The 22,198-nt window shown below is 44.7% G+C and overlaps 3 protein-coding genes across 7 annotated transcripts; 2 read left to right on the plus strand and 1 right to left on the minus strand.

Annotated features, from left to right (window-relative positions):
• The first annotated feature begins 66 nt into the window (after positions 1-66).
• LOC125764622 (uncharacterized) lies at positions 67-8,463 on the plus strand. The gene is made up of 7 exons (XM_049429040.1): positions 67-1,364; positions 1,426-5,718; positions 5,805-5,933; positions 6,006-6,127; positions 6,454-6,550; positions 6,631-6,803; positions 6,889-8,463. Exons 1-7 carry the CDS (start codon positions 1,044-1,046, stop codon positions 7,064-7,066), a joined length of 5,313 nt encoding a protein of 1,770 aa, XP_049284997.1. The 5' UTR covers positions 67-1,043; the 3' UTR covers positions 7,067-8,463.
• Positions 8,464-8,516: 53 nt separating this feature from the next.
• Positions 8,517-15,149, minus strand: LOC125764624 (putative tricarboxylate transport protein, mitochondrial). 5 transcript variants are annotated; one of them, XM_049429043.1, is made up of 3 exons: positions 14,691-15,149; positions 10,422-10,954; positions 8,517-10,349 (listed from the first exon to the last, which is right to left on the minus strand). In XM_049429043.1, the coding sequence occupies exons 2-3, from the start codon at positions 10,778-10,780 to the stop codon at positions 9,722-9,724; spliced, it is 987 nt and encodes a 328-aa protein (XP_049285000.1). In that variant the 5' UTR covers positions 10,781-10,954; positions 14,691-15,149; the 3' UTR covers positions 8,517-9,721. The 5 variants fall into 5 exon arrangements, with proteins under 5 accessions (XP_049285000.1, XP_049285003.1, XP_049285001.1 ...); XM_049429046.1 differs by lacking the exon at positions 14,691-15,149 and adding an exon at positions 14,368-14,657; XM_049429044.1 differs by lacking the exon at positions 14,691-15,149 and adding an exon at positions 13,471-13,619.
• Positions 15,150-15,966: 817 nt separating this feature from the next.
• Positions 15,967-20,855, plus strand: LOC125766296 (probable fatty acid-binding protein). Its single transcript, XM_049432113.1, has 2 exons — positions 15,967-16,268; positions 20,005-20,855. The coding sequence occupies exons 1-2, from the start codon at positions 16,196-16,198 to the stop codon at positions 20,325-20,327; spliced, it is 396 nt and encodes a 131-aa protein (XP_049288070.1). The 5' UTR covers positions 15,967-16,195; the 3' UTR covers positions 20,328-20,855.
• The last annotated feature ends 1,343 nt before the right edge of the window (positions 20,856-22,198 follow it).

Genomic DNA, 22,198 nt, shown 5'->3' on the forward strand with positions numbered 1-22,198 from the left:
TACACTCAATGACAGACAGAAGCGTTTCCGAAGCGTTTTTGATGCTGTCATTGCATTTGGTTCCGTGTAACCACGGCTTACGTTTCGTTGCGTGCATTTCTTCGATTGGATTTCCTCACAAAAAAAATTGCACGGGAACGTAGGCAAAAGTTCTATCCGCAAGCAATACGGTTCTCGAAGTGTTTCGCGCCGCTAAAGTGGACCGCACATCAAACCACACACGGTCCGGGACAGTTTGCGTGTACGTCCGCACCCAGTGCCTGCTGCCAGACCAAAACGGCTGCAGCCCCAGGGTTTTCCACAGAAATTTTCGTCCCGCATCGTCTTCCGCGGCCCGCTCGCCCGTCTCCCGCGCCCAGCAGTTCCAGTAGCCGAGAAAAGATTGGATAAGCGCAACAAAGACCATTCCAATCGAAACTGCATCAAGCCGTCCTACTCGGGCTTACACGCGCTGTACGACCACCACCTCCCCAATTCCTTCGCTGACCGCAGAGTGCCTCGTGACTAATACCTACGGGGATTGGGAAAAGGGTCACCGTGCAAGTGGTCTCTGACCGAAAGTTCCTGATCGTCTCCGCTCGACACAGTGAAGTCTTTACGATTCCATTTCGTGTCACACGGCGAAGGAACGGAAAATTGCCATCGAATAGATCAAATCCAAAGTAAGCTGGCCACAACATCTCGTCCCTAGTGCGTACCGTAGTGCGCACACGAACGTGTGTGCGATGGGATCAATGTTTTTGTTTTGATTATTAAATGCGGCTGGTTTAAGGGCAAGATAGGAATCCAGGAATGCATTTGCAACAGTTCCAATAGTTTCCGGGGGGTTGCTCCAGTGGGGGGACACGACGCAAGTTGGAGCAGACAGTGAGTGTGTGTGTGTGTTTGTGTGTAATTGTAGGTGGTCGATCGATCGGTGTTGGCAACATTTGTTTGAACCAGCAACAGAGAATCAAAACGATTCTTTCCTGTAATTGTAATACGTGATTTCCGGTCCGGATTGTTGGGTTGCGGTCCCATCTGGACTAAATCTGGGGTAAGCGATGAGTTCTCACCGTCCGCTACCGCACGGTCATGGTTCGACAGTGCAACCTGCAACAATGATCGAGCGTAGCGGCGGTGTTAGTGTGGTGGTAAACCCCCGGTTCGAGGCCGACAAGCAAGCTTGGGAGGATGCGATCCGGGGGTACAACGGAAACGATCCTCTCGATCTGTGGTTCAACTACATCACCTGGTACGAGCAGAACCGATCATTCGATCGGATGAATAATTTGCGCTCGATCGTGGAAAAGTGTCTGTTGCTTTATCAGGACACGGAGGGTTACAAGCAGGACACACGTTTGATTAAAATATGGATGAAATACGTAAGTATCAGCACAAATCGTAAGCAAGCAAGCAAGCAATTTCACTTTTTATTTCTTGTAGACCAACATGCAACAATCGCCCGCCAGCTTCTACCAAATGATGTACAAGAAAAACATTGGCACGCAGTGCGCCAGCTTCTACATCGGCTGGGCCGACAGTGCTTACAAGCAGGCCGAATCGATCTACAATCTTGGCATACAGATGAAGGCACAGCCGATCGAAGAGCTGCACGAAGCGCAACGTAACTATCGTCTGTACAATGAATCGCTTGCGAAGAAACGCTCCGCCAGTACGATGGTAGATCAGCAGCAGCAGCAGCAAATTGGATCGCAAAGTCCACCACAGAAGCGACTGAAACAGGAACCAAGCTACCCGCTGCAGGCGGCAGCATCGTCTCATTCGCACGGCACAAATGGAGGAGTCATCACAGAAGGACCGAATGGGACGCCTGCCTTGGGAACGTATGGAAACCAACAGCAGCAGCAGCAACAGCACGGTTACTATCATCAACAGAAGCCTCCTGTACAGCCGGAAAGCTATTACCTGCCGGAAGATCCACCCAATGGTACTTACTACACTAGCAACGGGCAGGAAGAACCGTATCAGCCAGCCAATTCGTACCCAACCGGTGAACCTGACACATCTCCAGTACCTGCCTCCACTTCTGCCCAAACCCACCATCCAGCCGGTCAGCATCAGGCTTCCAACGAAGAAAGTTTCCGTGGTGCTTCGTCAAACGGTGGACAGGAAGTAAACGAACAACAGCCACCAGCAGACCAGAATCGAACGGAGGTCGAATCTACGGCGATAGAATATCGACCCAGGGATGAAAGCATTATCGAATGTAACCTTAACAATTCAGCGTACGTGATTTCTTCCTCCCTGAGCTACGTGTATGATGATCCTGATCTCGTGCAGTATGCAGTCGCGGAAGAGGTCCGTCCCGTACCGGAAGCTACCGAACCATCGGTACCACCGGTGGCAAACGATGCTGCGTACGATAGTGATGCAATCTGCTTGCCGGCAAACTTTGTGCGTGAAGCGAAATCTAACCACGAAACCTGGGACGTCCCGTTGTGCCTGGAAGAACCGTACGATCCGAACCGGCGGTGCTGCTATCCGAAACATTTGGTCTACCCGGATCTGCATGCCGAACGGCCGACGATGGAATTTTCACTGGAAGAGATTCGTGCCCAGCGGTGGCTCGATCGTAAACGTCAGCAGGAGCAACAGTTGCGGCAGCAGCAGCAACAGCAGCAGCAAGAAGAGGAGGAAGCACAAAGACAAGCAAAGCTAGCCCAACTGGAGAAGGAAAAACAGATGCGGCAGATGCAGCAAATGAAATATCAGCAGCAGCAACAGCAGCAACAGCAGCAACAGCAGCAACAACAACAGCAGCAGCAACAGCAACAGCAACAACAGCAGCAGCAACGGTTGTATCCTTCTCAGCAATATGCAAATGCCGCTGGACATGTGCCGATTGGTAATGCACCAGCAATGCAAACACAGCCGAACAGCTACCATTCGCATCAGATGCGACAGGGTTCGATACAGCATACGAGCAACTACTATCATCAGCAGCAGCAGCAACCTTACCATGGTTACAGCAATGGTTACCCGGCAACAAGTGCACAGATGCAGCCACATCATAGCTACCAGCAAACGAGTGCGACGGTGATACAGAACCATAACCATCATCCGCATCATCATCATCCTCATCATGCGCCGCAGCAACATCATCATGGTGCCGGTTCACATCATCCCCATCACTCACCAGTGCCAACTACTCACATGCATTCTCCAACTGCTGCACCGGTACAGCCGTACGGGCAGCATGCGCAACCTCAGTATGCGCAGCTTAACCATGGTCATCATCATTCACCGCAACCTTATCATCAGCATCCGCAGCAACATCATGTACCGTATGAGAGTTACAATCACAATAGCTATCCTGCGACACCACAACCACAGCCACCACCACAACAGCCAACGCCACAGCAGGAAACAACTCCCCAACGGACGTACCAAAACATGACGAATGTTCTATCGCCGTATGGGTATAACAGTCCGGTCGGGCATCTTTCCGCACAGGAAGCGATTGTACCACGGCCCAGCGCTCACTATGCAATGGCACCGCAAACGCCACCAAATCATTCAGTTTACCCGCAATCTCCCGTACATCAACATCCGCACCACACTCATCAACATCATCCACCGTCGCATCCACCGATGGGTATGGGTGGTGTGTCAATGCAGCCACATTCTACACGGCCACATTCAGTACTGCCACAGCATCATCAGCAACAATCGCCACATCAGGAGCAGGCACATCATCCTTCGCATCATTACACACCGGTGCAGTACAATGCGAACGAGCAGCCACAAACGAAACCATACACTGTACCGGTCGCTAGCGGATACGTTCAGCCACATGGTGCAATTGTGCAGGATTCTGCTAAAGTTAATTCGGCACCACACAGCTACAAGCACGGTACAGCTGTAGCATCGGAACTGCACGAACCACAGCCGGTGAACGGTATGGTGAGCGGTGGATCCTTCGTCAATGCACAAGGGCACATGCACTTGCAGCAGCAGCAACAGCAACAGCAGCAGCACCAGGACACTCAGCATCCGCAACAGCTGCAGAACCAGCACACCATCAACAATAACCATGGCAAGTACAACGCAAACTGTGATGATTTCGAGGAACAAATCGAAGCGTCGACGATACGCTTTTCCACACCGGCAGAGAACGGTACCAGCCGCAAGCAGACGATCACGATCAAGTTTAAGAAGGAGAAAACGGGCCTCTCATCGTCGCTCTCGGGTGTGGATTCACCCTCACCGACAGGGGCGGGCGATGGTCCGGCCCATTCCGGTGGCATCCTCCCAGCCGAAGAGCCGATCGTGCAGCAACCAATCCCCGGACCGGTGGAGGAAAAACTGAAAAAGCACAAAAAACACACTAAAGCACGACCGGAGTCGGGCTTAATGCGAACCAGTGGTGGCACGATCGGTGAAGCGGGAACAGATGGACCACCGACGGGTACTAAAGGGAAATCCACATCCAAAGCAAAACACTCCAAAAAGAAGCAATCGTTGGCGGTGGCCGAACAGCAGGATCATATGCACGATGCGAATCTGCTGCTATCCTTCTCACGGACGGAAAAGGATGAAGATTCGTGTCTGTCGGTACAGTCCCAAACGGACGCATCTTCCGTTGGGTCGAAAAAGAAGAAAAAATCCAAACGTTCCAAATCGACCAGTAAGGAAAAGCGACCAAAGCATCATCGGTACGATCTGGATGAGAATTGTCGTGCGCAGGAGGAAGATGATGAAGACGATGATGAAGAGGACGTACGGGTGGTACGGAACGGTGTACGTCGGGGTCGTATTTTGGACGATGAATATTCCGAAGCAACCGTCGGTGATTATGGTGCGGATGGGGATGAGGAGGAGGATGACGACGGTGTACAGGATAAGTACTACGAGGTCGAAGAGGAGGAAGAAGACGACCAGGAGAATGGTTTGGAAGACGATGAGGAGGAGGAGGAGGACGAGGACGATGAGGAAGAGTATTACGGTGAGGAGGAAACAAGCCGCGAGACGACCCGACGGCGACCAATCGGTGGTGGTCGGGCCGAAGGGAAACGTACCATTCGACCGGATGAGGACGATTCATCGTATCAATCGAACTCGGAATTTAATACGTCCTTTAGCAACATTACCTTCGCCGGTGATAATAGTAATGGACCGTTCCATTACGGCGGTGGTAGCAACTGTTCGACACCGGTTCGGCGCACGCAAACGTCCGTTGGTGGTGGATTCTCGAAAACTTCCACCCCGGTCGGTACGTTCCGTTACCTTCGGAAGCAGGAAACGAATCTGTCCAATCTTGGGCAGAATGAAGACTCGATGAATTCGACGGTGGTCGAGAGCAGCTTTTTCCAGGCAGGCGAACACGACGAGGAAGCCCGCCGGCGCCGTCTCGAGAAGGCACTCGGTACGATCGAAACGCATCTGGGCCGATCGTTTGTCGATCCGTTCAATGGTGAGCTGTGCCGAGCGTTTCTGACGAAGGTGGACTTTCCGTCGCGCAACCGGGACCCGGCCGATAACTATCATCTGTCCAACGCAAACCTGCCGAAGCTGTTGAAAGGTCAGACGACAAATCTCGGTGGGACCGGGTACAGCATCGAGAAGGAAGTTGGCCGTGGTTCGTACGGTTCGGTGTTCCGTGCGGTCAACACACAGACTGGAGCCGTGGTGGCGATCAAGTATCAGAAGCCGGCCAACACGTGGGAGCTATACATCTGTACGGAGGTGAAAAAACGACTGACTAATCTTAAGATGGTACGTACGATTATCATTGTTTCGATCAACGATCTTTCAACGCTCGATCGTGCTTGCTACAACTGTTTGAACGTTTGTCATTTTAGTTGCCCGGCTTCATGGATATCAGTGCGGCTGTAATTGCACCGAACGCTAGTGTACTCGTGTCCGAATTTTCGCAGTACGGTTCCCTGCTTGATATTAACAATAAAATTCGTACCGCGGCCACAAGAAAGGTAAATTGTTACGTGAGGATCGCATGAGGTCGGGAGGCGGATTGATTAATCGGATTTTCTGTACTTTTGCAGGTGATGCATGAATCTCTCGTGATGCACTTCAGCTGTCAGATACTTTCCATCGTAGAGTATCTGCACGCCTGTAACATCATCCACGCGGACATCAAGCCGGATAACTTTCTGCTGATGAAAATGTAAGCTGGTTTTCATTTTGTTTCAATATTCTGTTTTTGTTTCTTCAGCATTTCTCCGGAGGTTTTTCCTTAGGTCATAGATTGATCATTCAATTTGGGGATATTGTATACAGCTCAGAAGCATTTCGCCGTATGATAGACAGAATAGTTAGTTCTATTACAAAAGTTCTCTTTGGCAGTTTTGTGGTATAACGATCATGATCTCTTGCAATTTCTGAATGATCGATCACGGAGTAAATAATCTAGATAAGATCGTTTGTAGAAGGAACACGAAACAGGAAGCACTAAACGGTATTAACTCAATTTATTTAATCCCATCCTTACAGACCGTCTCGCGATTTGGAGGAGCCTACATTACGTTTGATCGATTTTGGCTGTGCCATCGATATGAACTTTTTCGAACCAAAGAGCCAGTTTAAAAAGGTAAGCGTCAGAATGAAGAAAAACAGCAAACAATTAATAGACAATTAAACATTTCGCGTTATTCCCTTTGTTGTGGACAGGTTATTCAAACGGACGGTTTCACGTGCATTGAAATGCAGGAAGGACGCCCATGGTCCTACCAGACCGATCTCTTTTGTGTGGCCGGTACGATCCATGTAATGCTGTTCGGCGAGTACATGCAGCTGGTAAAGAAGTACGAAAGCGGTTGGGACATCAAGCAGAAGCTGCCCAGGTTGGTTGTGCGCCAGTGTTTAAATGAAAACACTACACAAAACAGGGTAAACGGGTTTGTTCATTTTCACCATGTTCCTTTTTAGGTATCTGAAAAAGCACGTCTGGACGGAAGTGTTCCAGAAGCTGCTAAACATTAAGGACATCGACCACATGCCTAGTCTGCCCGATCTCCGACGGCTGATCAACGAGGAAGCGTACAAGATGGACTCCGAGCTAGCGACGCACATTCGTTCGCTGTCGAATCTGCTGAAAAGTCGATAGAGCTGGCACGTACTTCGTTCCCACGTGCTCGTGTTTGTTAGCTGTTTGTTATCGATATTGATGTGCAGATGGAGGTAGGGGAGGGGTCTGCTGCTACCGTTTGTTGTGTGAGTTTGTCGTGCACCGAGGAATTTTTCTTTTTCTTTTTGTGGGTACTTGTTCATGGCAAGGAAGTATTAGTAAGCTTATATACCTTTGTAAATTGTTAATAGTAGTCGGTTAAGGACTTCTTCCATCCAGCGCAACCGAATCGCGAGAGTGGCTGAACATGGATAAATGGAGGCATAACAGGGGCGTTAAAGTATATTCCAAAGATTAATTTGAATTATTGTTGTACATTATCCTTTCCTTTAGCTTGTTAATTTTCCCCTGTCTAATGTATGGGTTTTTTTGCGCATAACGTATAGATGCGTTTAATTGTAGATAAACTGTGTCCGAACTGCTAACTTACTGCAGCAGATCGGTTTATTTATCATTAGTTCATTAAATGCAATCCAAATTAACGATTCGAGATGCGTACGAGATTTGCTGTATACCTTAGCAAAATTATTTCAATTCACCTTTCTCCTTTATGGCGTCCTAGTCCACAATATATTCCTTCAATTTGTGGTATAAAGATTATGGTTTGTGGTGGTTGTTATCAAAAAAAACACCATCCACACAATCAATTTACCATTCTTAGTAAAACATTAGTTCGCGTTTAATATTCGTTCTCGATTGTAAATAATTTATGCAAAAACAGACTGGCGGAAGCAGCACTAGAATCAGTAGTAGTAGTAGTAGTAGTAGTAATAATAGTAATAGGGATAGTACGAAGTAGTAGGGCCGGAAGTTATTGGTGTAGTGTACCGAAACAAGGTGAAAAGGGGCAGAACATAAGCGCCTAGACTGAACGTGTATACACACATCGTTGCCATCGTTTGCTGCAGGCTGCAAGTTCCGATCTAACCTGCGGCGATCACCGTCATATACCTGCCGCGCCATCTTGTTGCAAATGGAGCAACTGTTTGGCAAGATTACTGACTGACTTTCACAGAACAGAGCGTGGCGCATTCAAGCGCACTACTGTATAAATGTGCGTACGTGTGCCGTGTGTATGTGTGTCGGATTGTTTTCTTTTTTGTTTTGTGTGTAAACCTGAATGTACATGTCACGTGGTTCGGTAACGGCAGGCGCAAATAAGGAAAAGGGGCGTTACTGTATACTACTACTAGCTGGTTAATGATAACGCTCATAAGGAAAAGCCGCAGTAAGGATACATATATTAGGTTTGAAACAAAACGAGTGATAATGTTGCAAAGTAGCTAAAGGGAGCATAAACAAAGCCACTAAGAGAGAAGGTAGAAGAGGGAAAGAGAGAGAGAGAGAGAGAGAGAGAGAGAGAGAGAGAGAGAGAGTTATATAGCACGACGAAAGATTAAACAGAAAATAAATGGAACAAATCTGAAAATTAAACAAAAAGGCAGCACCATTTTATAGTGTAATATTATCCGAAAAGCATTTTCATTCAACATTTTTGTGTGTGTTTCTTTTGTGGTAGATTTATGCCACTCGTTTCGGTCTTAATTTTATTTCCTGCAATCTGTTACACATCTAAACACGCTTGCCTCTACAGGAGTAAAACAAAAAAAACACCCTAAGGTTACACGCTACGACATTGTATATAGATAGTTGTATATATATATATAAGTGTATATAAATACGAGTCAGGAAATGTTTCGTTTTTTTTTCGTTTCGTTTGTTTACTAGCGCGCTTTAGAAAAGCCAACAAAGCGGGCAACGAGATATTACACCGATAATAGATTAATTGTCCAAACACAAATTTAATGCCACCCGCAAAGGAATGTTTCACACATTTCGGGTTGGCTTTTTTAGTAGTTTAGGGTTGGTACGGAATGCGTGCGATTAAAAAACAAAACAAAACATTAAGCGTAAAAGATTTTAAAGTACTTTTCCGTTGCTTCTCGAACGTTAACACACACCCACAGGTGGAGAAGATTAATTAAGCCAAAGAGAGAAAGAAAGACTTGTGTGCGCGGAAATGACTGTTTTACAGCCAACGCCGCTGCATGTGTTCGATTTTTGATGTGATTTTAGTACTCCTTAAAGGAGATTGTTCGGTTGCACTATTTCTTCAACTTGTTTTTTTTTTGTTGCGCACTACTTTGAGGGCATAATGGAGGCCGACGTCTAACGCGTGTTTAACAGCAGTGAACGATGTGCATCTTTCACCTCTCCTATAACACAGCCCCTAACAATTGTGCAGTATAGTAGTTGCCCTCAGATGTATGTGTTTTGTGCCTCACCAAGAAATAAAAAAAAACCTAGTTCGTGCATTGTCAACGTCTACATACACATACATTGCCCTATCTGTGCCTAATAGGAAACGAGTTGGGAGCACATTAAGTTCCCCAATCCAATGACTCTTACATGTCCTACTACTAATAACCTTAAAATCCCTGAATGTACTCCGGAATGTCGTTTGCTGCCCTTGTTGTGTTTTCCTTTTCCCAGAGAATTCTTATTATCGAGGGTACATTCCAAGCGTTCGCTTCAACCTTCGGCAGAACTTACGTCGTATTATAAGCTTTTGCGGGGACATTAATTTGAAGCGGACGTGTTGTTTGCCAACTACCATTGCGGACTCTCGGACTCTTAACGCCAGAACTTGTTGAACAGATCCATGAACGAGTCGTAAATCATGAACGTAATTGCCACGTCCAGACAGACCCGGCTCAATCGTGGCACGGTACCCTTGTAGAATGCCATCGGGCCCTCATTCTTCCAGATCTGTAGCGCACAGTCCGCCGTGTTCTTGTACTTGGCCGCTTCGAGACCTTGCATGCGCGTCTTAACCACATCGATCGGTGTGTTGCCGAATACGGAGGCCGCTCCGGCCACGGCACCGAACGCACCGACCACCATCTTCGGCACCGGTTTGGACGGATCGTCACCCTTGTAAACGTCTTTCAGCGATTCCATCACGTAGAACCGGATTGCTTGATTCGAGCCCTGCTTCAGTATGGTGGCGGTCAGACCCTTGTACACGCCGGACAGACCCTCCTGGCGCACGATCATACCGACACCGTGGAAGAAACCCTTGTACTTGGGTGTCGCACTACGCTGATCGTTGATGAACTTCACCTTGACCGTCTCCATCGGCGTTACGGCAAGGATGGCTTCTGCAACACCCGCACCCAAACCTGCCAGCAACTTACCGGACGTACTCAACTGTCCATTTGGTTCCATCAGTCGTCCTTTCAGACTTTCGAATGCGCCAAAACTGAAAGAAATGTACCGAAAAGCATGGAATTAGTAAACTATACTTCAGTTTGGAATGGTATAACGCGCTTACCGGACAGCTGACTTCGGGATGGAACCGTACAACAGCACGCTCAGGCCACGGTACAGCCCAAGCACACCGTTCGTCTTTACCGTCTTCTTCACACAGTCCATAATACCGTTGTATTGCTTGGTTGCACCCTTCTCGTCCAGCTGTAGCTGCGTTTTCACGTACTCGGTCGGGAAGGTGATGCAAATTTCGATACCACCCGTTATGCCACCGGCCACGATGCCCTTTAGCCCTTTGGCGCCGGGCGCAGCGGCAGCGGCACCGTGCTGTTCCATCCATGGTCGACCACCGAATGGGTTGCGAAATTGACTAGATTGTTTGTTCGGTTGAACGAAAGCGGACAGTACTCCTAACCGATCCATCTTGAGGATGTTCGCTCGATCAGAAAACAGGCCAGATGGAGGAATGTAGTCGCAGTACTACAGCCTGGGGTCCGCTTTTATGGCAGTTGGTGTCTGTGTTTGTGAAATGATTCCTTATGTGCTGACTTGATGGGGTGATCAGTTCCGGATGGTTCGGTTCATTAGCGTGGATTACTAAAATAAAAGCAAATAAAAGAGAAATGTTGTTGTTATAACCTCGAGTTTGATATACTCATGACACCTAGCTACGTAACCTGAGCAACGAAGGAGACATTTTTTTGTGAAAATAAGTCTAGTAAACCAATGTATGACAGGTCTGATCTAGTAGACAGTATGATCGTCTAATTTAAAATAAAGCTACTAATCGCAATATCCACGTGTGCTTCCAGAGTTGGAGAGCAGAATCAATAATCGGAAATATGTCTTCTTTCTATTTGACTCTACGTCTGATTCCTGTCTAAAACTGGGCCATCAGCGACATGAATTACCGAACGTCCCAGAGTATTCGGATAATTGAGGTTGTACTGTGGAGCAAATAATATGATTGCAACAATCATTATAAGGACGGCTGCCAGCAGTAACTTTGTTGCAATGGTTCTACAAAGAATGCATAAATCAACAAGACAAATAAACAATCCCACACAAACACTGCAAGGTTAGCTTGCTTGGTGTAGGTAAAATCCGCAAACATAATCCACTATATGGTACAAGCCTCCTACAATATAGGGTAGACACACGCAAGTTATTCAACCCAACCCAACAAGAAATGTTTTTGTTTTGCTGTGGGTTTTAAAATTCTCGTTGCAATTTTTTTTTATTTGCACAGAAGATAAATTGCACTTTGTCACAGAAAAAAGTGCAAAACGATGGATTAAATTTTGTTTTTCCAAGCAATCGCCAAACAAACATGGTTCTTCTATACGAGTATTCTTCACCAATGTAGTTATGTCGCATGACTGGACATAATTTCGCAAGCTCACACACACACACACACACATGCTGGAAGCACGATCGGACCATATCAAAAGGGTGGCAGGGTGTCAAATCGCACCCTTTGTCGCCAAACGCACTCCACAATTCTTCCACCCTGAGAAGATATGCCCATTATGGCATCGACTGTGAAGTGTTTTCGGTCGCCTACTGTTGCTGGAGATGCTTTGCGTCTTATCGCACTTACGACTTGGTAGCGTTGTCTAGCAACAGAAAAAGTGCGAAAGTGAAAGAATTAAGCCAGATGACTTTGGGGAGTATTCCATAAATACATCTTCGACTATCAAAATCCGAAAGTGACACTAGAATAGGTGGAGTAGCCTACTGAAATGGCCAAACTGTATACCTAGTTCTTCAAGTTTTAAAGTTTGCAAACGCTTTACTACCCCCATCATATGATTAATGTTGCTATGGCAATACAAACATGACACGCCTTTACTGCGATGGGTCGGGAACGAACATTGGCGAAAACGAAAAGTCAATCAACTCCACCCTTGAACTTGGGACGTTGATCATTTCGGGTTTTCGAATTTGCCACCGGCCGGAGTGGTACCGGGGCAACGGGTGAAAGCAATTTCCGAAAGTTAACTACCATCAACGAAGGTCCCTTTATACGGGACATTACAAGAATGCAAAGAAACACACCAATTTTCAAAAACCGGTTTACCGATTATTGGAATGGCCATTATATAATGTAAGTGGCCCAGTCTCTCAGCTCTTGAAAGGAACGGGAACACATAAGCGGAACATAAGCGGGAATCCATACAAGCTTTGCGAGACAGGATGATACATTTGCACCCTATCAACGGTAGCATTGCTAGCTCCGTTATCAGTTGTGCCGTTACAAGTATTCACACAACTAGTACCGGCGATTAAATGAAGTTGCAGCACCAACAGCGTGCAATAAAAAGGTCGCGGAACAGCTGAGAGTATACACAGCGGGATGCAGGAATAGAAGCGTCCAGTAACCTTGACTTGCACTTTCCACATCATCATTATCATCATGAACGTCCACTGTTGCCAACACGGAAATAGGAAGGTCAATTCAAACAAATAACTCCAGTCCCATTCGCAAGATCTTCTCATTCAGCACATCATCTTCCTCCTGACGTCATTCGGGTGCGTTTTGAATTTCGATACTTCGACGATTATTGGTGTTGGTTTCGTTTAGCAATGTTCCCGATTTGTTGATTTTCGATCGTACCACCTTTTTCCAATTTTTTTTTGTGGTACATCTTAGTCCCAAAGTTCTCACATAGGGACGTTACCAGGCGCGCTCTAAACATAACAGAGTGGGCACTCTTGCACAAATTACTTGCTCACACACCGAAGATTGTGCGTGCGCGAGTGAACTGGCGTACACTACTTCTACACATTACGCAACGCGTGAACAAGCTTTGGCATCTCTTGCTTGACCGGTACCCGTAACTATACGATTCACTACCAGAGTGTGGCACACTTTCTCACCCCAAAACGATCGTGGGCTTCGCGGGTGACGTTACGATCGTAGATTTCCAAAAAAACAAACTTCAACTTTGGAAGGGAGAAACTGTTGCGTTCGTAGTGACAACTTCCATAGCCTACTTTAAAGGGCAGCAACGCCCGTATAGTGCGCAGTTAGTTTTGAGAATGTAAGTTACACTATATTTTTCGGGGCATAAATGATGACACTACTAACCGGCTTACTAGACGACACGCACCGTTACAGAAAGAGAGACGGGGAGAGAGAGAGATAGAAAGAACGAAACACAGAGCGCGCAAAAAGATGTTTTGCGGGAATGTGTGTGAACAGTCACACGCGCGCGCGACCAATTCGAAGTTCGGCAAGCAACTAAACGACGGTTGCTGCTGGAACTTTGCGCTTCGAGTCTATCGCGTTTGGAATCTGTCTGGGTGTGGGGACGGCCCGGTGGCACGCTGGTGGGAGCACGGGCAAAGGGTTGTTGCCACACGCTGGTTACCACGGTTCGTTCGGGGTCGTTTTGTGTATTGTGGCTGGTGGCGCAAACGGATTTGTGCGTGGAGTGCACGTGCTAGACGTAGCGAAAGTGGTTTGGGACAGTGTGCAACTTTACACCCAACCTAGCGCGATGTGATTGATGCTTTTTTGTTCATCCAGACAAATAATGCATTATCGATTCGTTGAACCATTATTAACAATTACCAGTTAAATTACTATTTAAATCTCTACCAAACTGTATCTAGAAAGGAAAAGACATTTTAAATATTCTTTAAGTACATTACATTAGCTTAGGCTGTCTCAATCACTGGAGTCTTTGAAGATCTTGGGAGAACTTGAATCTTCGGAACCGACAATGCAACAATTCGATAATGCATGTTTTGAGCACTTTATCGCCTTCGTAACAATCGGTTACTGATAATGGCACATCGGTTTTACCATTCGAAAGTGGTACTGCAGTACGCATCACAATATGATAATACTTATCATTATATGACTTAAGCTTTACGAGATGATCCATCTTGAGATAGAATCAATTTCTAGAGAGTGCAGAGACTTAAGAAATGAATGCTAAAGATGAAATTAAAATCGCATAAATTTTTGAAACAAATGAGGCAAAAGTTCAAATTGAACTAACTCTTGTTGTAGTTGGTCTGAGACACACTGTAGCCTAGCTGAGCCTACCACACGTGCGACATTTGTAGGGTTCTACATATGAAAACAAACCCAAACCAAAACATTTCATCGCTGCTTCTTCTTGCTTCGGGAACCTCCTCATCTCGCTCCTAGTTTTCCCAGTTTTCCCTTTTCACTCCCATCACACCAACTGTCTGTTTTGCTATCGATTTTCTCTCGAGCCGCCTTATCGGTGCATGGTCACGTACTTGTTTCCGTGAAGCTACATTTAAAGACTAGCTTTAAAAGAGATTGTTTTTTTTGTTTACACAAAACTTTACTTACCACATTCGATCCGACTAGCAATTACGGTGTATTCCTATTGTGGCAAATTGAAATGCAATTGCAAAACATACACTGCAGTGTAGGAAGTCAAACGCCTACACACTTGTATTTCGGCGGCTTCAACGTTGGATTGTCTAACAACCTCTATCGGCAGCAGTTCCCATTATCACTGGACAAATGTTTCCATGCACGCACCGATAACGAACAATCTTTAGCAAATGGCACACGGCAACTCAGCTCACCAATCCGTACGGCTTTTCTGATCGTCGTTACAGATAAATCACGATTCTACACTTATGTAATTTCTCCGGCAGCCACCTTACGTTGGTGGACGTCTGCTGCTCCATAGCTGAACAACTTCACAATGAAATACTTCTGTGGCAGAAGATGCGGCGCATATGTACGAATGGGTTCGACACTGGAATATGACTCAACACGGGCTGCTCCGCTAATGCGTAGTCTACACACAATGGAATGTTGGATGTTGTTGGTTGGAATGCGATTTGAATTTAATTGTGTGTGCACTATATCAACAATGTTCTGGGCGAAGAATAAAACAAAATTGCTCAGTAATAATCGTGAGTCCGTCATAAAATATCGGATCAATAAAACAAACCAAGCGTAAGATGAATTTGTTTATCAATGACACTTGGTGTTTTGTGTAGACCGTGCTTAACATTTATCCAGAAGGCGTTACTTTGCGCGAACGACGATCGTACGATATAGATGACGTCATGTTCGTCCAATGATTTTTATGCTACAAGAATGTTGAAAAACGAGAAAGGAATTGAGTAAAGTACAGCAATGTAGGAAGTAATTCGAAGAATGCTATGCTTCAGGATAGTTCGAACTGTTAACAGAGCATTTTTGTTTTTGATTGAATGATGTTATGCATTTTGATGCGTTCAGATTAAGGTTTGTAAATTCCAGCAAATATTACAGGTACGAATAGCTGTTATTGGCCTGCAGAAACATATACTTTTTTCAGCCTGCTGCCTTAGGCGGTCAAAGTCCATTGGCAGTGATTGGATCTACAGGTGATTGTAAAACATTATCCCCTTGACTGCATCAAAGCGAACCCTTTTTCATAGTATTCGCGTGTTTGCTATCTGGTTCGAAAAGTAGATAAACATCCTTCTATCTCTTCGAAACCACCGAACATAAAGCTAATTCCCAACATCCCAACATCAAAATCAACAACGGCGCATTTGAACGGTTGACTCGATGCGTTATCTTCAGCCGTCAACGACGGGAGCTACAGCTTGTTGTCGCTAGAGGGCGCTCGCTATCGCAAAGGTTTAGCCGAAGTTAGCCGACGCTCGGTGGTTGCTGGTGCGTATTTAACGCCCTTTCCGGAGAAAGAGAGCCAAGTTCGGTGCCAGACACAGTGAGAGACGGTTGTCGCTTTTCCCGATTTTTCATCTCCAGCGGACACGCGTGCTTTTTCCAAGCCACCTGCATTTTACACCCATCCCGTGTAAAACCCACATTACTTTACAACCGCAATGGCCGTCTTTGAAGGAAAGAAGTACAAGATGGAGAAGTCGGAGGGATTCGATGACTACATGAAGGCTCTCGGTAAGTAGCGGGTTGTGCGAGAGCGTGTTGAAAAAAGCCGGTCCATTTGGCTCGTGATAAAGTGATGATTTTGCACAATGCGTCTTTGGTTTGGGACATTCCCATAGAACAACAAAATCAGTGAAATGTTTGTAGTTGTTCATCTCAGTGACAAAATGCGCGTGTTAATTGCAACGCTTGCTAAACCATGCATGAACACACGATACTGGGTCAGTGTAATCTAGAACACATCGCATGAGATGTCCCGATGCTGCCAAATGTATCTTTCTCTGCTCCCTTCTATCGTTCGCTCTCACTTTAGCAAACAACAGCATGAGGAGAGTGTTCTTTCAATCACACAACATCGTACGATAAAAATGTGCGTTTGCGCTGAAAAGAAAGAGGTGGACGGGGGAACACGTCAGCGTTAGTTAATGTATCAGGTAAACTCGAGAACCAGAAACTCAAAGAATGTGAAGCGAAGGCAGGAATCCTGCTGATTTTATTTCGTCTGGAATCTGGCTCGTATTTTTAAACCATCGCCAGATAAAACGAGTTCCATCCAACGCCTATGCAAATTGCACAAAGTTCGATGAGATGAAGCAGCATATGCGCTAACTCTCTTACTCAAACGACCGGCTTTTTTGCCGGCCGGCAAAGCCATGCACTGATAGTGCTTCACTTCGGTGCGATTGGCGCAGTTAGCGATGGACAATGTGGCAAAGTAGGAAATATTTGCGTCTCCATTGGACAGAACAGGTCAATGGACTTTCCAGCGACGTACAAATGCACATTTTATTGCGTACGAATGTATTTCGTGTTTGACACTTCTCTTTCGCTTGGGCTCTCTCTGTCTCTGTCGAAAAAAAGATTAATGTGCGAGCGAGAAGAAAGAGGATGCGTAATGTTTTATGCTTTCTCCTCTATCTCATGGCATGCTTTTCCATACACGCTTACATACCTTCCAAGTTCCAAGTCAAGAACGGCCAAATGTTTAAATTATACTGTTTAAAATAAATGTACTCACTCAGCACATTTGAGTCGTGACTGAGGTGACTCATGTTAGTGTCCGCTTCACTTTCCATGGACACACCTTCTTGCTAAAGAATGCAACACCGCTTGTTTGCTTCTTCAGGTCTTCTGTATCGCAGCAACAGTCGATTAGATTAATCAAGTTTCATTTGTCGCATAATATATCCGCAAAAGGAAGCATCCAACTTAGAGATCGCTTCCTTCGAATGCGGCATTTAAAACGCCAGACAGACACATCCGGAGCGTACTTCTTCCCGATTCCCGGTCATCAGTACTTGCCAGTCAGAGTGTAAAATGTCATAATCAAACGGTTTCCTTCTGCATAACCTCTTGAAAGTGAGTTCCTTTCGAGCGGTGCATAAAGAGCGTTTGTCGGTGTGTGACTATTGTGAATCAATTAATTTCAATCCAATTGCCGGTCAGTTCGTTGCCAGTGCCTTTGCGCTTTCTGTCCTGCACTCATACCACGACAGCAAACAGTTGTTTGTAACATTTTCTCATGGTACCCGAGGTGACACTTATCAACTGGCCCACAGCCAACCCGTCCACCGAAGCATCTGTCCCGTTGTGCGGCTGGTTAACTCAACGGAATCTCTGTTCAAACTTACGACCCGCAGGCCAGACCAGACTTAAAAGGTTCAATTGGTTAAAGAAGAGGGCAGCATAATTGAATCAAGAATCCATTATATTATCCCATTTACACTGGTTTCACGGTGTGACACTGCGGCAGACAACGGACGCCGATGACGGATAGACCGCTGGCCGTTGTTATCTGGTTGGTGGCCACATCGACAGCTGATGAGTCCGATGACGACAGCAGCATCAAAGCATTTGTTCGTGGAAAAGTGTCGAAAGATAGCGAATTGTTGGTAAATAAATCAACTTCATTAGCATCAACGCATCGCGAATAAAGCCCAAATTCTTCGTCACGTCCCTTGACCATATCAGCTGATGAGTGTAACACGATTAATCCGGTCCTCGCAAAATATGTACTTCAATTACATTTGACGCATGAGGAAAGTAGCGTCACATTTGCGCAAGACGCGTAATTATAATGGTCCCACGTGCTTCCCTTTTGTCAATGTGCCTATGAGCGTTACCTCTAACCTGTTGCTAACGATTCTGTCAGGTCGACACACAATGTTTATTGCATAATTTCGGTTCATTTAAGCGTCACTTGAAATTACCACCGGCACAACGAAACGGCGTCGTATCGAGCCACGCCACGGCGACGGTCGTGTTGGTTGTTTTCCATTGGCTGTGCATCGAACTGGAATTAATGCCTTTAGTCGTGGTCGCAGTCGCGGCTTGAAACCGCAATCGATCGACACCCTCGAAAAGGATGGAAGAGGTGAAAAAGTGAAATTTAAACCAAAGTCATTGCTGGGTTGAGGAATCCAACAGATTGGTTAGGGCGGAAAGGAGTTTGATGGATTTATTCGACTGTAACCAGATAAGCGATGATAAGACTCGCCTGCCCTCTAGCTCGAGCAAGAACTCTGCGCGGAGCTTATGGAGAATGTCTTCTTTTTCTCCAAGTTTCACTGCTTCACACTGATTAAAGGACTAAATACTGATAAGCCCCGACAGAGGCTAGCCACACAGTTGCCAGTCATTAGGATGGGAGGACTCCCTCGAATTGACCGCTGATCGATGTTCGATACAAAGAAAACTGAAGCAGGCACCCTGTGCTGTACTATCGAAAATCACCTCCACAAAGCTTCATGGCACTGGGAAGATTGCAGGGGACTAAGTTTAGATTCAAGATTACGACCGCCGAAGGCAGAATTTGCACCTTTGAACCTTCATCGGGGAACGGGCGCTTATCGGGGCTCGGCTCGTAGGTAGAGGCTTAACAGTTGAGCCCTCGTGCGATCCGTTGCAGTAAACATAATCTTCCTGATTGTTCCCTCACCAAGTGCAGCAGCACGGTGAAGCAACTTATTATCAGACAAGCCAAATGGAATACGGAATAGGAAGGAGATACTGTTGTGTAATAATGATGCAAGATGTCAGGAGGATGTTTACTCTATTTCTAGTTTGAGGGAGGAAAAATATTCTACAAGGCATACGATCGGTTAAAGTGCAGCTGATTGTGATCAGTTTTAGTAATTGTCTATCAGCGTCCAACGATCAATGCATACTAATCATGAGACATCCCATAAGAGACGATCGCAGAACGTGATCGATACCTTCCCGATTGCTTTAGAACCAACTCTTCGTTAGCACTTTTCAACGCCACTTTGAGGTCCAGTAAGTAACCGACTAGAATAAACGTCCACACCTGAAACGCGACACACATCAGTTGAATTAATTTCCGACGCTACACCAGGAAGTCTGCGATCCGTCCAACATTAGAATGAACGCTAGGTTTGCACACTTCCCTATGCATTTACTCTGCGTTGACCGGTGGAGTTCGTTGTCGTGCTTTAACGAGTGGACTTTGGCTATCGGTCTGCGCTGGTACGTTGTTAGCACCAAAGTCTAACAGTAAGGCAATAGTCAGCTGTTTCTGATGATCGTCAGGTGCAGTGACATTGAGAGCCTTTGTTTTTGAAAGGTACACATTCTCCAGGATGATAGGATAGGAGCTACATCTTCTTTATTGCATTGTTTCAGACACCAAATATATTCCACTGCAATGACAATGTCACACTGATGCTCGAAAGAGTTTGTACGAATTCAACAAAGTATTAACCCATTTCTTTCCCATTCCTTCTGTCAGGTGTTGGCATGGTACTCCGCAAGCTTGGCAACAGCATCTCGCCCACGGTGGAGCTGGTGAAGAACGGTGACGAGTACACGTTCAACACGCTGTCCACCTTCAAGAACACGACGATCAAGTTCAAGCTGGGCGAGGAGTTCGATGAGGAAACCGTCGATGGCCGCATGGTCAAGTCGGTCTGCACCCTGGAGGGCAACAAGCTGATCCACGAGCAGAAGGGCGAGAAACCGACCACGATCGTGCGCGAGTTCACCGCCACCGACCTGACCGCCACCATGACTGCCGGCAACGCCAAGTGCGTCCGTTACTACAAGGTTGTATAAGAGCACAAGGATCGACTGACTAATAACCCGGCTTCTTCCGGCACCCCCCTCTGGAGCTGCATTCGATCTGTGACCGAATGGAAGGGCACTCGGACGGCGGGAAGATTCGACGGAGTAGGACACCCTTGCTTTAACAACATCATCCCAACATCACATTTCCAGCATCATTCGCATTTATATTTTATCACAGCGTGAGAGAAAGTAGCAACGAACAAACTATACGATACAAGCAGGATCCTCACATGGAGTAGGACCATGCGATTCTGCCAGGGGCGTAACATGTTTGTGTGTATGTGTGCATATGTAATAATACGAGTCCGCCAGAAATCGGCTGTTGTGTGGTACGTGTGCGTGTGCACGTACAAGCAATAACGACGATAACGAATAATGGATTTTGCTCATTTCTGATTGTTTATGTAAATATTTCGGATGAAATACTATGATTTGATCATAATTCTCGATTGTTTTGTTGCTAACAAAAGATCATCAAAAATAAAACAATCCGAGCGTAACGGATTTACTATATAACTTTTGTTGTTTCCCTTTAATTTTGTTATATGTTATATACTTCTCGCTCCGCCTAACTATCAAATATTTATAAGCGAACACACGGGCTAGTCTGATCGGCAAGGACATGAAATGGGATCTGCCTCTGCTTAGGACATAGAAATTTTTTTTTTATTATTATTTATCCTTTTGTTATTTAAAGCATTATTTGCGTGAAAAGAAACTTATTTCAACCAATTGGCATTAAAATAAATCAATTTAATTTTTTTTGCAAAATTACTCAAAAAAAGCTAAGGCTATATTTAGCCTTAGGAAATTTTCAAATTTTTAGAATTGTTTAATTTTTTCTTATTTTTTGGTCTTTTTTGTATTTAAAGCATTATTTGAGTGAAAAGAAACTTATTTCAACCATTTCGCATTAAAATAAATCAATTTAATTTTTTTTGCAAAATTACTCAAAAAAAGCTAAGGCTATACAGCCTTGGGAAATTTTCAAATTTTTAGAATTTTTTTATTTTTTTCTTATTTTTTGGTCTTTTTTGTATTTAAAGCATTATTTGAGTGAAAAGAAACGTATTTCAACCAATTGACATTAAAAAAAATCAATTTAGTTTTTTTGCAAAATTATTCAAAAAAAACGTAAGGGGTAAGCCTTATGAAATTTTCGAGTTAAAATTTTTTTTAAAATTTTTTTCGGATTTTTTATTATTTTTTGTATTTAAAGCATTATTTGAGTGAAAAGAAACGTATTTCAACCAATTGGCATTAAAAAAAATCAATTTAGTTTTTTTTGCAAAATTATTAAAAAAAAACGTAAGGGGTAAGCCTTATGAAATTTTCGAGTTAAAAATTTTTTTAAAATTTTTTTTGGATTTTTTATTATTTTTTGTATTTAAAGCATTATTTGAGTGAAAAGAAACATATTTCAACCAATTGGCATTAAAAAAAATCAATTTAGTTTTTTTGCAAAATTATTCAAAAAAAAACGTAAGGGGTAAGCCTTATAAAATTTTCGAGTTAAAAATTTTTTTAAAATTTTTTTCGGATTTTTTATTATTTTTTGTATTTAAAGCATTATTTGAGTGAAAAGAAACGTATTTCAACCAATTGGCATTAAAAAAAATCAATTTAGTTTTTTTGCAAAATTATTCAAAAAAAACGTAAGGGGTAAGCCTTATGAAATTTTCAAATTTTTAGATTTTTTTTATTTTTTTCTTATTTTTTGGTCTTTTTTGTATTTAAAGCATTATTTGAGTGAAAAGAAACGTATTTCAACCAATTGACATTAAAATAAATCAATTTAGTTTTTTTGCAAAATTATTCAAAAAAAACATAAGGGGTAAGCCTTATGAAATTTTCGAGTT

Source organism: Anopheles funestus, chromosome 2RL (assembly GCF_943734845.2).
Source record: "Anopheles funestus chromosome 2RL, idAnoFuneDA-416_04, whole genome shotgun sequence".
Taxonomy (NCBI): domain Eukaryota; kingdom Metazoa; phylum Arthropoda; class Insecta; order Diptera; family Culicidae; genus Anopheles; species Anopheles funestus.

Bases quoted from the DNA above. Each gene is read 5' to 3' on its own strand.
- LOC125764622 (XM_049429040.1), top strand. From the start codon at position 1,044: ATGAGTTCTCACCGTCCGCTACCGCACGGTCATGGTTCGACAGTGCAA. The intron at 5,934-6,005 runs GTAAATTGTTAC...GTACTTTTGCAG, and splicing joins GTACCGCGGCCACAAGAAAG to GTGATGCATGAATCTCTCGT. The intron at 6,804-6,888 runs GTTGGTTGTGCG...GTTCCTTTTTAG, and splicing joins ATCAAGCAGAAGCTGCCCAG to GTATCTGAAAAAGCACGTCT.
- LOC125764624 (XM_049429043.1), bottom strand. From the start codon at position 10,780: ATGGATCGGTTAGGAGTACTGTCCGCTTTCGTTCAACCGAACAAACAA. The intron at 10,350-10,421 runs GTAAGCGCGTTA...CATTTCTTTCAG, and splicing joins ATCCCGAAGTCAGCTGTCCG to TTTTGGCGCATTCGAAAGTC.
- LOC125766296 (XM_049432113.1), top strand. From the start codon at position 16,196: ATGGCCGTCTTTGAAGGAAAGAAGTACAAGATGGAGAAGTCGGAGGGA. The intron at 16,269-20,004 runs GTAAGTAGCGGG...TCCTTCTGTCAG, and splicing joins TGACTACATGAAGGCTCTCG to GTGTTGGCATGGTACTCCGC.